The sequence below is a fragment of the Sinocyclocheilus grahami genome, unplaced genomic scaffold (genome assembly GCF_001515645.1).
Source record: "Sinocyclocheilus grahami isolate Dianchi unplaced genomic scaffold, SAMN03320097.WGS_v1.1 scaffold1649.1, whole genome shotgun sequence".
Lineage (NCBI taxonomy): Eukaryota > Metazoa > Chordata > Actinopteri > Cypriniformes > Cyprinidae > Sinocyclocheilus > Sinocyclocheilus grahami.
The window spans coordinates 15559-31102 of NW_015506828.1; the positions used below are offsets into that span (position 1 = coordinate 15559).

General features: G+C 37.9%; 2 protein-coding genes across 2 annotated transcripts in view; one reads left to right on the forward strand and one right to left on the reverse strand.

Moving 5' to 3' along the window:
• Positions 1-329: 329 nt before the first annotated feature.
• prr16 (proline rich 16) lies at positions 330-8838 on the reverse strand. The gene is made up of 3 exons (XM_016258141.1): positions 8737-8838; positions 3406-4001; positions 330-645 (listed from the first exon to the last, which is right to left on the reverse strand). The coding sequence occupies exons 1-2, from the start codon at positions 8836-8838 to the stop codon at positions 3483-3485; spliced, it is 621 nt and encodes a 206-aa protein (XP_016113627.1). The 3' UTR covers positions 330-645; positions 3406-3482.
• Positions 8839-9757: 919 nt separating this feature from the next.
• Positions 9758-15544, forward strand: part of hsd17b4 (hydroxysteroid (17-beta) dehydrogenase 4) — a gene marked incomplete at its 5' end in the record, with an annotated part of 17973 nt that continues 12186 nt past the window's right edge. The window contains 6 exons of the mRNA XM_016258142.1: positions 9758-9831; positions 11003-11049; positions 11914-11998; positions 12072-12259; positions 13747-13838; positions 14039-14063. Of these exons, the coding sequence (XP_016113628.1) occupies positions 9758-9831; positions 11003-11049; positions 11914-11998; positions 12072-12259; positions 13747-13838; positions 14039-14063 (511 nt within the window). The remainder of the gene's footprint in view (positions 9832-11002; positions 11050-11913; positions 11999-12071; positions 12260-13746; positions 13839-14038; positions 14064-15544) is intronic.

The following is a 15544-nucleotide window of genomic DNA, read 5'->3' on the forward strand; positions in this document are numbered from 1 at the left end:
GAGAGTAATCAGTGCTGAGGTTAACCTGCCTGCTTTACATGTTACAAACATTCTTTAGAATCGTATAAAAGTATCAAATGTAATCAGCTACTTTAAGTAATTGTTACTTGTTGCATTTTAAATAACTTGTGAGTCTGTAACCTGTTACATTTCCAAAGCAACGTTCCACAAACACACACTCCACTTTATATTATAACCGTGCTTCATCACATCACTACTAGTGATGGTTAACCTCTACTAACGAGAGCTGTCCGCTTTCATCATTTATTCTCTCAGCTCTAACTCAAACTCATCTGTGATTTAATACAGACGCGTGCAGATGACTTCATGTTTTTTAATCAGTACATAAATACATTTTCCATCATATACTGTGTGACATCTTTAAAATCATCTTAGAAAATATCAAAAATATGCTTCTTGTATTTGAAGGCTTTCTTTACAAAAACACAGAAGGTCCTTTACAAACTTCTGATTCTCTGGCAGCGTTGGACTGAATGTGTCTTTCGCGGTGGATTGTTAGTCGTTTTTGGTTTCTTTTCTTTAAAGGGTGATGTGATCAACTGCTCTGGCTCCGCTGTGAAGAACACCTCTTTCTGTCAGGAACGGCGAGGCGAGGCGAGGCGAGCGTGATGAGATGAAGGTGAGCTGCAGGGAACAGAGAAAGCATCAGCAGGAGAGCAGAAGAAGAAGATGTGAATGAGCCGCTGCTGTGTAGGAGACTTCATTTCTGTCCTCCTACTGATCTGCAGATGAGCATCTCTGAAAACACACGCCAAATGTTTATGTTTACAGACGCTGACGTCTTTCCTGAAACCTGACCGTAAGAGCATCACGTCTGTCCTCTTCATAATGATTCAAATGATTCTCTTGCTCAGTGTTAGTGTCTTGTGTTCTAGTATAAATATCTAAACATTCTTGAATCAAGATGCATTTACTGTACGAGTGAAATGATTTAAGATATTACGTCTTGATTTCTAAACAAATAATCAAAATTGTGTTAGTTTTTGCTTAAAACAAGCAGAAATATCTGCCAATGCGGTAAGAAAATTAATCTTAATTCAACGGCTAAACAAGATTATTTTTCTTGCACCATTAGCAGATATTTTACTTGTTTTAAGCAAAAACTAACACATTTTTATTTTTTTTACAGAAAACAAGACATAATATCTTAAATCATTTCACTCGTACAGTAAATGCATCTTGATTCAAGAATGTTTAGATATTTATACTAGAACACAAGACACAAACAAGCAAGAGAATCTTTTTTGCCGTGTGCTATCATAGCTTTTGAATTAGAATTTTTCACATTTTGTTCATTTTAATTTTACTTAACATTTTAGTAATTTTGTTGTTTTTTTATTTTGTATTCTTTTATTATTTGCATATATAGTTTTAGTTATTTTAGTATTTTAACTGAAACTAAAATAAAAATGAGGTATAGCGCCTTTGAAACTAGCTGAAATAAAAAGTATATTATTTTAAGTAATTAATTGTTTTAACTTTTTTTATTTTGTTGCCTGGAAAAACTAGCGGAAATAATTATTTATATTTTTTCACGTCGAGTAATTATTATTATTTTTTAATTGTGTTGCCTTGGAAACTAGCTGAAATATAATGTATATTATTTTAAATATTTTTATTTTACATATAGTAATGCATTTTTAATTGTTTTTTAACTGTTTTCTTATTGTATTGTCTGTGAAACTGGCTGAAATAAAACTTATAATTTATTTCAGTAAATGTTTTTATTTCAAGTAATTTCTTTTGTTTTTTTTGTAACAGTTTTAGTTGACGATAATGTTCAACCTGCCGTTGTGAAACACTGATCAATGCTGGATTCATTTAATTAATTGCATATAACAGATGCAATTAATTATCCGTCACTCCTGTACTCACACAGCAGTGTTAACTAGTTTACTCTAATTCTATTGAAGTGTCAGAAAAACTAAGTATAGTGTTAGAAACCCATAATCTTTAAAAAAAAAAAAAAAGACTAAATAAAAACTTAGATTTATGATGTTAATAACTGTGGATAAGCGTCACAGTCTGTGAAAAGTGTCCACTGAGAATAAGATGTGAAATGCGTGTAATATTGAGAGGATTGAGCCAACAACAGCCGGATTTTTATGATGCTTTTAACAACCTGATGGCCATAATAACTCTTCCTCCAGTGAGTCAGTGTTCTGGTGTGAATCAGGAGAGAAATCTGCACAGATCAAGCAGCGTTTAAACAGATCTAAACACATATGTGGCTGGATTTTGATGCGAGAGACAACAGCAGATGCACTTTTTCACTGGAGGAAGAGTTATTATGGATTATGGACTCTATGGTATTTGAGTTAAAAGCGTCTTAATGCTGGATGTGTTTCAGCTTTTGTCTTCTCCAGATGTTCACTGAGTGCTGTGGATTATTGTGATGTTTTTATCAGCTGTTTGGACTCTCATTCTGACGGCACCCATTCACTTGCAGCGAGACACTGATGCAGTGATACATTTCTACAAACCTGATGAAGAAACAAATTCATCCTGATCTCGGAAGATCCTGAGGGTGAACACATTTCTGGCTGAACTATTCCTTTAATGATGAAGGAAGCACCCTGGAGCACAAAAGCAGTGTTAAGTCGCTGGGGGATACAGTGGGTACGGAAAGTATTCAGACCCCCTTAAATTTTTCACTCTTTGTTATATTGCAGCCATTTGCTAAAATCATTTAAGTTCATTTTTTTTTGTCAATATGGGGTGCTGTGTGTACATTAATGAGGAAAAAAAATTAAATGATTTTAGCAAATGGCTGCAATATAACAAAGAGTGAAAAATTTAAGGGTGTCTGAATACTTTCCGTACCCACTGTATTTGTAGTAATAACCTAACCCTAACCCTAACCCTACATTGTATGGGTCGAAATTATAGATTTTTCCTTTATCTGTGTTTTTCTGTCAATATGGGGTGCTGTGTGTACATTAATGAGGAAAAAAACTTAAATGATTTTAGCAAATGGCTGCAATATAACAAAGAGTGAAAAATTTAAGGGTGTCTGAATACTTTCCGTACCCACTGTATTTGTAGCAATAACCAACAATACATTGTATGGGTCGAAATTATAGATTTTTCCTTTATGTCAATAATCATTAGGATGTTAAGTAAAGATCATGTTCCATGAAGATATTTTGTAAATCTCCTACCGTAAATATATCAAAACTTAATGTTTGATTAGTAATATGCATTGCTAAGAACATCATTTGAACAACTTTAAAGATGATTTTCTCAATATTTAGATTTTTTTGCACCCTCAGATTCCAGATTTTCAAATAGATGATGCATAAACCTCAATTTTAAAAAACTGACCCTCATGACTGGTTTTGTGGTCACAAATGGCTGTCGCCTCCTGATTCTGAAAGCTCTTACCGTTCAACACTCTCCTTCTGTCTCCTCTCCAAACAAAAGGAAACTATAAAGAGAAGTTCGTTCAGCCTCGGTCTGCGTCAAACGGTGGTGCTGGTGGACTTGCGTAAAATGGTCTTGTGTGGTTTCTGCGAGGGGAAAGCGAGGACGCCGTTCTCGGAGCACTGATGGACGGGGCTGGGTTTGGTGTCGATCAGCTCGGTGTGTAAGTGCAGCTCTGTGCTGTTCGTGTCACAGTCTGGGCAGTAGCCGTGATACTGCACCTTCTCGCTGAAGCGCACTCGCTCTCTCGTGGTCTGAGGACAGCGGCTCTCGCCGAGGCTCTTCGCAGAGTCTCTGCTGGGCGCTCCGTTCTGCATCAGCGGGATCTCCTCGGCTCTGGACGGAGTGCTCCGGAGCGGAGGAACTGGCGGCGTGGGTCTCTTCAGGACGGTGAGGACGGCTGGCGGTCTGAAGAGCGTCTCCTCGGGGTAGATCTTGACGCTGGAGGCCGTGGTGGTGCTGCTGGAGCTGCTGTTGAGCGTGTCCGTCTTGGAGCTGTCCGTCAGATCCTCCTCCAGACGGAGATCAGACGTCAGGCAGTCGATCTCCTCAACCACCTGAGAAGAGTCCGATGTGAGACGAGATGAACGTGCACAAGAAACCAGGTGCTCTAGAGACACCATCCGTTATACAGTCCTGGCCAAAATCAGAGCACTCGTATTTCCAGCAGCTAAAAATGAGTTTAAGTCAGTTATTTCTATCGTTTGCTGTAGTGTGTCAGCAGGAAATATCTGTTTACATTTCCAAACATTCATTTGGCCATTAATTGTAATAGTGCAGTGAGATTTGAGCTCTGATCATCATCAGTCTGTCTGGAGTCACATGAAGTAACAGAACAAACTGAGACAGACTCAATCCAGAAGAACTGATGCTTCAAGAAACCTCCTGCGAAGCTACAGTACTGTGAAAAGTTTGATGCTAGCAACATGCTAATCATGTTAACAACATGCTAGTAACACCCTAGCAACCGCCATGGGTACCCTAGCAATGGCATAGCAACACCTTAGCAACCACCCTGGGTAGCCTAGCAACCACATAGCAGCACCCTGGCAACTGCCCCAGGTACCCTAGCAACCGCATAGGAACACCTTAGCAACCACCCTGGGCAGCCTAGCAAATGCATAGCAGCACCCTAGCAACCGCCCCGGGCACCCTAGCAACCACATTGCAACACCCTAGCAACCACCCTGCGTACCCTAACAACCTCATAGCAACACCTTAGCAACCACCCCAGGTACCCTAGCAACCGCACAGCAACACCCTAGCAGCCGCCTAGAATCTATCTATCTATCACTTGTGTAAAAATTACGTAAAATGAGGATGCTGTCAATAATAATGTCATAAATAGATTTTTTTTATCAATTAGCTTCTATGAACTAAATGAAATCAACATTTGGTGTGAGCATCTTTGTGTTTAAAGCAGCGTTTGCCCTCGGTGCACTTGAGCAGAGTTTCTCAGGAGCTTCGCAGGAGGTTTCTTGAAGCATCAGTTCTTCAGGATTGAGTCTGTCTCAGTTTGTTCTGTTTCTTCATGTGACTCCAGACAGACTGATGATGATCAGATCAGAGCTCACTGCATTATTACAATTAATGGCCAAATGAATGTTTGGAAATGTAAACCGATATTTCCTGCTGACACACTACAGCAAACGATAGAAATAACTGACTTCAACACATTTATAGCTGCTGGAAATACTAGTGTTGTGATGATTTTGGCCAGCACTGTATAACTGTGATATAACTGGATGTGTTTTATGTAGTGGTCGACCTATATATTGCCAAGGTCGATATATCGGCCGATATTTGGCATTTTTCAAATATCGGTATCGGACGATAATTTTTTCTGTTTGGCCGATGTGTTCAAGGTGGAACGTTTATTTTGACTGCGCTGAGAACATTCTCCCTCTTCATTGTTTGCTGTCACAGTTTAACAGTTCTGTCTAATAATCAGATAGCATGTTAAACAAAGGAATTAAACGGTATACAAAAAGTATTACATCGATTGCTTTTATATTATTAGTAATAGAACGGCAAACATAATACTTTCTCATTTACTGCACCATCAGCATTCAGCAAATACGCATTTATATCATTTAAACAGATCGTTGAATGTCTAATAAACATTTAATTTCACAAACCTTGCAGACTTAGTTGGATCCAGCTGTGAGATCTTATAAAGTGTGCGTTTGTATATTGCATGATCGCGTGTTCTCTGCGTGACGTGCGAACAGAAGACGCGATCGACAAACTTTAAACTCGTGGTTTCAAACTATGCTGCGCTTTACGTGTGCTGTACGTAAAATGAGTGTTACCTTGACATTATTTGAAAAAAATTTAAATATTCCCAATGCACACAAAAATTTCCCAGCCCTGTTGGTTACAGTGTTTACTTCCTTTATATATTTTGTATATTGCATGATCGCGTGTTCTCTGCGTGACGTGCGAACAGAAGACGCGATCGACAAACTTTAAACTCGTGGTTTCAAACTATGCTGCGCTTTACGTGTGCTGTACGTAAAATGAGTGTTACCTTGACATTATTTGAAAAAAATTGAAATATTCCCAATGCACACAAAAATTTCCCAGCCCTGTTGGTTACAGTGTTTACTTCCTTTATATTTTTTTTAAATATTTCTTTATTTGTGAAAAATACTGTAATAGGATTACAGAATCAAGTAGTTGTCATCTAAAGTATAAGTATGCTTATTTTACACATTTATCATTTTACATTTATTTCTTAAATATTAATTCGAATAAGTTAAAATGATATCGGCCACCATGCTCTAAGATATCGGTTGTCATAAAACCGATATCGGTCGACCACTAGTTTTATGATCTCGTGTTCTGATGTTCATACCATTGTTTCAAAGCAGCTTTACAGAAAACCATGAAGCTAATGTTTATAATATCTTCATGCCTTAGAGTCGCATTTATCAGATTAGAGCTGTGCAATAATATAGTTACATTTCGCGGTGATATAAACAATAACGCAGATGAGATTTGCGATATATCACTTTACGAGAGTGTGCTGTATGTTACAAACTAACAAAATGTTCTAAGAACGTTTTTATAACATTCCCATTAAGTTATTTCTGAACGTTCAAACTTGCATTTTTTAAAATTGTTTTTATAAACGTTTTTTTTCTTGGTTATATGAACGTTAAGGGAACATTCCGGTTTATCGTTTCGCAATCATTATGGGAACGTTACTGTTTAATGTTCTTTGAAGGTTCTGAAACAAGTAGCAACATTTAAAAAACGTCCAACTAAAACGTTTCAGTTTTAGAACTGTGTACAAGTAACGTTTTTGTGGTAACATTTTGAGAACATTATTAAAGACCAGATAACATTGAACAAACGTTCTGTAAACGTTGCTGGTTCATAACTTGTGTTTCCATAAATACTGTAGCATCATCATGAACAGATACTGTACGTGATGAAGAGCTGCAAACATTTCAGACTCGATCATAATCCTGAACAAACAATACAAATCCATAACTCCAATCTACAGCTACGATAAGTATACGCAGTTTCCCAGCTAACAATATGATCTGCTAATGTTCTCGTTAAACATCATTTCTGAACGTTCAAAACATCCAGTTTTATAAATGTTTTAAAACGTTTTTTTCCCCCTTGGTTATGCAAACATTAAGGGAACATTTCAGTTTATCATTTTGCAATCGTTATGGGAACGTTACTTTTGAATGTTCTCTGAAACAAGAGCAACATTTAAAAAAATGTTAGAACGATGTGTAACATTTCTGTGCGATGCATTTTGAGAACATGCACCTTTGAACAAATGTTCTATTAATGTAACTGGGAGAACAATTGTTCATAACTTTAAGAGAACCTTGCCAGAACATTCGGAGAACGTTTTACCCACACACCCAGCTAACAGCGAATGTTCTTCTGAGTTATGAACTAGTAATGTTCGTTCAAAGTAACTTTAATAATGTTCACAGAAATGTTATTTATACATTGTTCGCGGAACGTTTATTTTCCTTAAACGGTTCAGGTTGGATGTTTGCATAATGTTTTATTTTTTTAAATGTTACTTGTTTCAGAACGTTCCGAGAACATTCAAAAGTAACATTCCCATAATGTTTGGAAATGATCAAATGTAAGAAAGCACACGTACGTCTTCAAGAGGTCTGTTAAAGATCGCTTCATCTGGAAAGCATCTGCTGTGTACAAACATCTGACACACGTCTGTAAGACGTCAGTTTTAAATCATCTTAAAGACTTCTTAAAAAAACATCTTTTTGTTAGTTTGGTTCATTCAGAACACTTTTGTAAAGAATCTCATCGGTGCAAAATGTAACTATATTAACGCACAGCTCTAATCTGATAAATGCGACTATAAAGATATTACAAACATTAACATGGTTTTCTGTAAAGCTGCTTTGAAACTATTTTGTGAACAGCAAAACACGAGATCATAAAACGCATCCTGACTCATGTAATGTAGAAATGACTTGTTTCAGGGCGTAAATGTTTAAAGGGGTCATATGATGCGATTTCCTTTCTCTTTGGAGTGTTACAAGCTCTTGGTGCATAAAGAAGATCTGTAAAGTTGCAAAGACTAAAGTCTCAAATCCAAAGAGATATTCTTTATAAAAGTTAAGAGTTAACCACGCCCCCCTAAAACGGCTCGTTCTAACACGCCCCCACATGTCTACATCACTATGTGGGAAGATTTGCATAACGCCGCCCAAATGTGCACGCAAAGAAAGAAGGCGTAACTTTTATTCTCACGTAACATTTCCGTCACACGCTTGAGGTACTCGGCCAATCACAACGCACTGGATAGCTGACCAATCACAGCACACCTCGCTTTTCAGACCGATGAGCTTTGTAACGTTTCAGAAAGGCGGGGCATAGAGGAGAAACAATAATGTACAGCATGTGGAAAATAATGTGTTTTTTTACCCTTAAACCGCATAAACACATTGCATTACACCAAATACACAGCATACTGTTCTTTTTAGCAACATCACATGACTCCTTTAATATGAGACATAAGAGCAGACTGAGAAGTTAACATCTAAACACTGAATGAATGAATGAGTGACAGCTGTCAATCACATGAGCGTCAGGAAAGAGTCGAATCTTTGAATCTGACTCACACGAATGAAGCCCAGAGGTCTGATGATGATGATGATGATGATGATGATGTCGAGCATCAGAGTAAATGTCATGTTTACAGGTTTACACGAGGCCTCGATGGACATGAGCTCATCTTCATCTTCATCATCATCATCATCCTCAGCGCTTATAACGCTCGGCACGCACCTCTTTGAGTTCCTTCGCCACATCCTTCAGGTCTCCCAAGATGTTCTCGAGATCCTCCACGATGCACCTGATCCGTCGCTTGACCTGGACTTTAAATTCCATTCAACTTCGAAACATTCATTCACGGATTTGCGCTACGGTCTTCACACACAGACGGAACTTACTAGAGAAGTGTGACATAATATACCTCTGTAAATAAATATAAATTCACGTCTCGCGCACTTTAATGCGCTTTGAATGTAACGTGTACGTTCCCTTGGACTTTAACCACCCGTAACTCCAGAACCCCGGGGGCTATCAACGCAGCGCAAAGCGGGCCTCTAAACGTACACTCGATTCGCGTTCGAGAGGGTTCCTCGTGCTGAAGGGATCCCCCGAATCCCCGAAAACGGAGATATGGCCGTTCAAAGTTTCAATGGTTTTCCATAGACTTAAGCTTTAGAGAAGTGTGAAATAATATACCTCTGTGAATAAATACAATATAAATTCACGTCTCGCACACTTTAATGCCCTTTGAATGTAACGTGTACTTTCCCTTGGAACTGGAATCATGGCATAATTTCATGTGAAATGCGTTATGTTCTGTAAAAGTAAATGTTCATATATGTGGCATATTCGCCGATACCTATATATCGGCGACAGGCTCATATCGGCCGATAATATCGGCAAAACGATATATCGGGCGGGCTCTAATATATATATATATATATATATATATATATATACATACACAAGTATTGAAGTATTTTGACTTGCTTGACGTGACTCTCTGATTGGTGGAATTTTCTGTGCAGCATCATGGGTAATTTATTTTCAATATGATTATTTTAAAAATACATTTAATAATGAGAACAGATTTCACTGTGGAGAAAATGAATGTTTTTCCAGAAGTTTTTGCTTCCGGATCGACTGTTGTGCTCTACACTTTTACATTTTAGCGCAAATCAAATACTAGACGTGCAGAAGGAATTTCAGAGTAAATGATACTTTAAATAAATGCATTGATGTCTGACAGTGATTCATTCTGCTGCTGTTGTTTCTGAGTGCTCATGAGCAGTTTGTGTTGTTTTCAGATATCGTGGTGAATAACGCTGGGTAAGTGGATGCTTGTGAGCAGTGTTGGGGAAAGTTACTTTTAAAAGTAATGCATTACAATGTTGCGTTACTCCATAAAAAAGTAACTGATTACATTACCTAGTTACTTTTTATGGAAAGTAATGCGTTACGTTACTTTTGCGTTACTTTTTAAATCTGGACAGGGCTTGCTTGTTTGTTTTTAAAATAAAAAAAGTTATATTTCTGGCAAATATAAAAGCCTTTTCAGACCAGAAGTGAAATGAATGCGCCTCAGGCTGAAGGGGAAGTACAGTAGAACGCAGAAGAAGACATTTCAACACACTTCAGCAATGAACAAACACACACAGATGTGTGATTGTGATCAAGTTACGTAACCAGATTACTGACTAGTAAAGTAACGCATTACTTTTTAGTTTAGAGAGAAAAATCTGAGTTACTTTGTTTCCATGTATTGACTGACGCTCGTGTTGCCATGGTGACAGAAATCAGGAGTAGGGTTGCAAAAAGGTGGAAAATTTCCAGTAAATTTCAGAAACATTCCAGGATTTTTGGAATCTTCTGGGAATTTTGTGTGAACATGATCTTACTGTAGTTCTAGAATAAATATGAACATGTGTTTACTCATCTCACTGCACACAAACACATTCAGTGCTCCTCACAATCAATACAAACAATCAAATGCGAACTCAGAATATTATACAAACCTGCAATAAGACAAATATAATTAATGCATTTAATCCCATTTTATTAACTAAAATCTTCTCTACTGACCTTCGATGATCCGCTTCAACCATACTAAGCAAAAATGAAACACAGATTGCTGAATAGTGTTGAATTTTCTTCTCCTGCGTCATATTCTTCATATGATTAGTTTGAGCTGCGCTCTCTACTGTACAGACGTGCATTTACATTTCAGCCTGAGGCGCATTCATTTCACTTTTGGTGTGAAAAGGGCTTTTACATTTGTAAAAGAGGAACTTTTTATATTTAAAATCAAACAAGCAAGCCCTGCCCAGCTTTAAAAAGTAACTCAAAAGTAACGTAACGCATTACTTTCCATAAAAAGTAACTAAGTAACATAATTGGTTACTTTTTTAAATGGAGTAACGCAACATTGTAATGCATTACTTTTAAAAGTAGACTGGTTGTGTTGGGTGACTGTGTAATTCTCCTCTGCTGTTTTCTGAAGGATTCTGCGGGACCGATCGTTCGCTAGGACCAGCGATGCAGACTGGGGTACGTATCCACATAATCAACTGATGGCAAAGAAGATCAGGGCTCGTATTCACAAAACATTGTATCTTACCACTAAGAGTTCTCGTAAAAAATTGTTTTCTCTTTAAACCTATTCACAAAGCTGCAAACTTGTACTAAGCAATAGAGAGAAGTCTTAAGCTGAGAGTAAGGGGGCGGGGCTGAGCTCGTTGCTATGCATGATGTCATCAAGCTTATTAACTATGCACACAGTGATTGGCTGATAGTCTCTGTCAGAGATTCATTCATAGAAATATTGTACAGCACTATGTTGCCATATATAAAGGTAAAAAAAAAAAAGTGAATTGCCACATTCACATAAAGGTTTTAAAATGCAGCCTAAGTGTCACTAATTAAACAAGTATATGTTCAGCCTGTGTGCTTCTCATAATTAGTGGATATGCATCTAAACAGCCTTTTAATTAACAGAGCAGAATAATCATGGCTGATAGGAAGACGTGCAAACGTAAAAGAAAAGCAAGCAGCTGTTACTTCTTGCCCAGCTGGTTAATGAAAACAAGGATATCATTTAGAGTCGGGATAACCTCCAAAACCAAAGGCGATACCTTTATTAAAGCTCGTTATCAAATGTTTCTAAAATGTTAGATTGCCGGAAACAGCTATTTTAGGAGAGCTTGTGGTTTAGGACTCTCTTCACTGCTCCTAACCTTTCACAGATTTAGGAGCTAGTTTTAGAGCTAAAACACTTTGTGAAACACTCTTAGAGCGAACATTTAGGACTGACACGCACATTATTTTTAAGATTTTCTCCTAAATCGGCGAGTTTTGAGCTACTTGAGGATGTTTTGTGAATGCGGGCCCTGATCTCACGGCGCTGTGTTTCAGACCTGATTCAGCGCGTGCACCTGAGGGGCTCCTTCCTCGTCACGAGGGCCGCCTGGAACCACATGAAGACCCAGAAGTTTGGGAGGTTAGTGCAGGTCTGTAAAAGCCATCTGTGGTGTTCTCCAGCCGAGCGTCACGGCTCTCGACTCTGTTCTCAGGATCATCATGACGTCGTCCGCGGCGGGAATCTACGGGAACTTCGGCCAGGCCAACTACAGCGCGGCCAAGCTGGGTCTGCTGGGTCTCTCCAACACGCTGGCCATCGAAGGCCAGAAGTACAGCATCCACTGCAACACCATCGCTCCGACCGCAGGATCCCGCCTCACCGAGACCGTCATGCCTCCAGGTCAGAGAGCTTACACCTCCACCTTTCTGAGAGTCAGATACTACAAGACAAATATCCTTCCCACAATCTGAAGCATTGAATTGTTCATATTTGTCTCTCGGAGAGGATGAGACGGCAGTCAAACCAGCTGCAAAACACATACACACCATACGACATGGTTAATTCATTTGTGACCCTGGAGTCTGAAGTCGCTGGGGGATATTTGTAGCAATAGCCAACAATACATTGTATGGGTCACAATTATACATTTCTCTTTTATGCCAAAAATCATTAGGATATTAAGTAAAGATCATGTTCCATGAAGATATTTTGTAAAGCCCCTACCGTAAATATATCAAAACTTAATGTTTGATTAGTAATATGCATTGCTAAGAACTTCATTTGAACAACTTTAAAGATGATTTTCTCAATATTTAGATTTTTTTGCACCCTCAGATTCCAGATTTTCAAATATTGTGCTATCCTAACAAACCATACATCAATGGAAAGATTATTTATTCAGCTTTCAGATGATGTATACATCTCAATTTCGAAAAATGGACCCTTATGACTGGTTTTGTGCTCCAGGGTCGCATTTGCTTTATTTGACATTCTTCATTGTATATAATTGTAATTATTATAATTAATATTAGAAATACTGTCTGCTGTTGTTATTTTATTGTATTTATTTTCTCTCATTTATAGTCTCCTTTATTATTTTGTGGTGTAATTATATTCTGTATTTTTACACATCTAAAATGCTTTGGCAACACTGTAACACAAACGTTACCCTGGAGCACAAAACCAGTCATAAGTGCCAATTTTTCAATCTCAGGCTGAGATACAACTATTTGAAAATCTGGAATCTGAGGGTGCAGAAAAATCTAAATATTGAGAAAATCATCTTTAAAGTTGTTCAAATGAAGTTCTTAGCAATGCATATTACTAATCAAACATTAAGTTTTGATATATTTACGGTAGGACATTTACTAAATATCTTCATGGAACATGATCTTTACTTAATATCCTAATGATTTTTGGCATAAAAGAGAAATGTATAATTGTGACCCATACAATGTATTGTTGGCTATTGCTACAAATATCCCCCAGCGACTTAACACTGCTTCTGTGCTGCAGGGACACATATATGTTACAGTGTTGCCAAAGCATGTATATAGCGTATTTCAATGCTTCAAACTGTGGGAAGAATATTTGTCTTGTAGTGGTGTATTTGGGGCAGACAAGAAGAAAGTGTTTTTTTATCCTCTGTTTGATTTACGTCACAGTGTTTGCATAGTTGCTGTTCTCTCGGCATCCGGGAGTCGTAGTCGCCGAGTCGATATTTGGGAAGGATTTGTCTTTCTTTTAATGATTTGATTGATAAGTAATTTGCCAATTTGGTGGTTGTGTTTAGGGCCGAATAACACTGGAGTTTGGTTTGGAGGTCAAATTCGTTTTTTTGTTATTTTTGTCAATTTCTTGATTATGATTGAGTTTCTCTGTCTCAGATCTGGTGCAGTCGCTGAGGGCCGAGTACGTGGCTCCGCTGGTGCTGTGGCTGTGTCATGAAGCGTGTCAGGAGAACGGAGGGCTGTTCGAGGTGGGCAGAGGCGCGCTCCTGTCGCTCAAACACTAGAGAAATGCAAGGCTCATGGGTTTGATTTCAAGGGAATGCATGGACTGAATGAACGCGTACTGTACCTTGAGTGCATTAACTGCAGTTTAGATAAAAGCATCTGATCAGTGCATGCATGTAAACGTGTTTATTCTGAAACTCATCAGCTGCTGTTTGTGTTTTAGGTCGGCGCCGGATGGATCGGCAAATGTAAGTTCTGCTGAACCTGATGATCTCTGTGGGAGAAGATCTGCATCAGCAATAGAAATAGATGCATGACTCACCCTTATGCACACATTTATATACATATACACACACACACACACATATATATATATACACATACAAACACAAGTTTATTCAGTGGTGCTTAAGCCTCAGCATTACTAGTCCTTATATGGATTTAAACCCATTTACACCGCATGTTAACATCTGGATTAGAGGTCAAAGGTTACATTAACAACATTTTCGGTCATCTACCATTTTTAAAAAACACAGAAATCCTTGAAATGTCACATCCACAGCAGCTTTAGGGAAACTCATGATGCTTACAGTGTTTATAATACTTAAATGCTTATTTCTCCACATTTGGCAATTAAGAGCTGGATGATGACAATATGAAGAAAATCAGGTGACCAGATCACATGACCACTGTGGGTTTCACAGCACATGTTGAAATGAACCAGAAAGCCTGATGAGACTCCTACAGCGCTTTATACAGGACAGCTTCACAGTAATAAACACTGTTGCTAACCTCATCAGTTATCAAATGACTTGTCAAGCAGAAATGTCACGAGATAATAGTGTCATTGTTCAGCAACAGTGTTAATGTTGTAACAGTCATCAAATATGAAAATTTAGCTTCTGCTGTAAAGCAGCTCTACAGAAAACAATAGAGTCATTATTCAGATCAAATCAGTTCAGTGTGTTCACCAGTTATTACTGTAACTCTTTGTAGCGAGTATACTGTGATTTTCCCCTCTCAGCCTCGTAGCAGCACCACCACACTCACTAAACAGGGCTCTACGCGTACTTTTATGTTTAGGAGCACTTGTGCTGCTAATTAAAAAAAAATAATAATAATTAGGAGCACAGAGAAAAAAATTCAGGAGCACCTTCTGAACAATAACAAAATAACAATGTCTAGCTTTATCTTTTGTCAAATTCAAAAGTGTATTTTTAGAAGTTTTTTTCAAAATTGCTAATTAAAACAATGGAATAAGATTAATAAGTTACCAATCAAATAAAATCCGTATTAACAAAATTAATTTGCGCTACAGAGGGGGCACAGAAGAACACAAAAGTGGCTTTTGTGAGACATTTAATGAGGCTCAGAGTAACTTCATGGTGAGAATAAGTTAAGAAAATGAGAAACTAAAACTGCCAGCAGGTGGCGGCAAGTTACGGATTTTATCACTGAATCATTCACTCAGTTGATTCGTTCGAACGACTGATTCATTCAGGAACAAAGCACGTGACGGTCTTTATGAATGGGTGATTGAATCGACTCTCTAGATTCGTTTTAAAACGCAGATTCATTCATAAACGAAACAACGCGGTGTTTGAATGTGCAGCGGCTCAGTTGTTTGAAACTATTTTAGTTGACAAAATAGAGTAAAATCAGGCAATACTGTTATAGTCAGACAATGTAAGTTACTTAATATTAACTTTTTGTTTATTGAAATCACTAA

Excerpts from the sequence above, each read along its gene's own strand:
- prr16 (XM_016258141.1), bottom strand. The coding sequence starts at position 8,838 with ATGGAATTTAAAGTCCAGGTCAAGCGACGGATCAGGTGCATCGTGGAG. Across the intron at positions 4,002-8,736 it reads TGGCGAAGGAACTCAAAGAG|GTGGTTGAGGAGATCGACTG; the intron begins GTGCGTGCCGAG and ends GACTCTTCTCAG.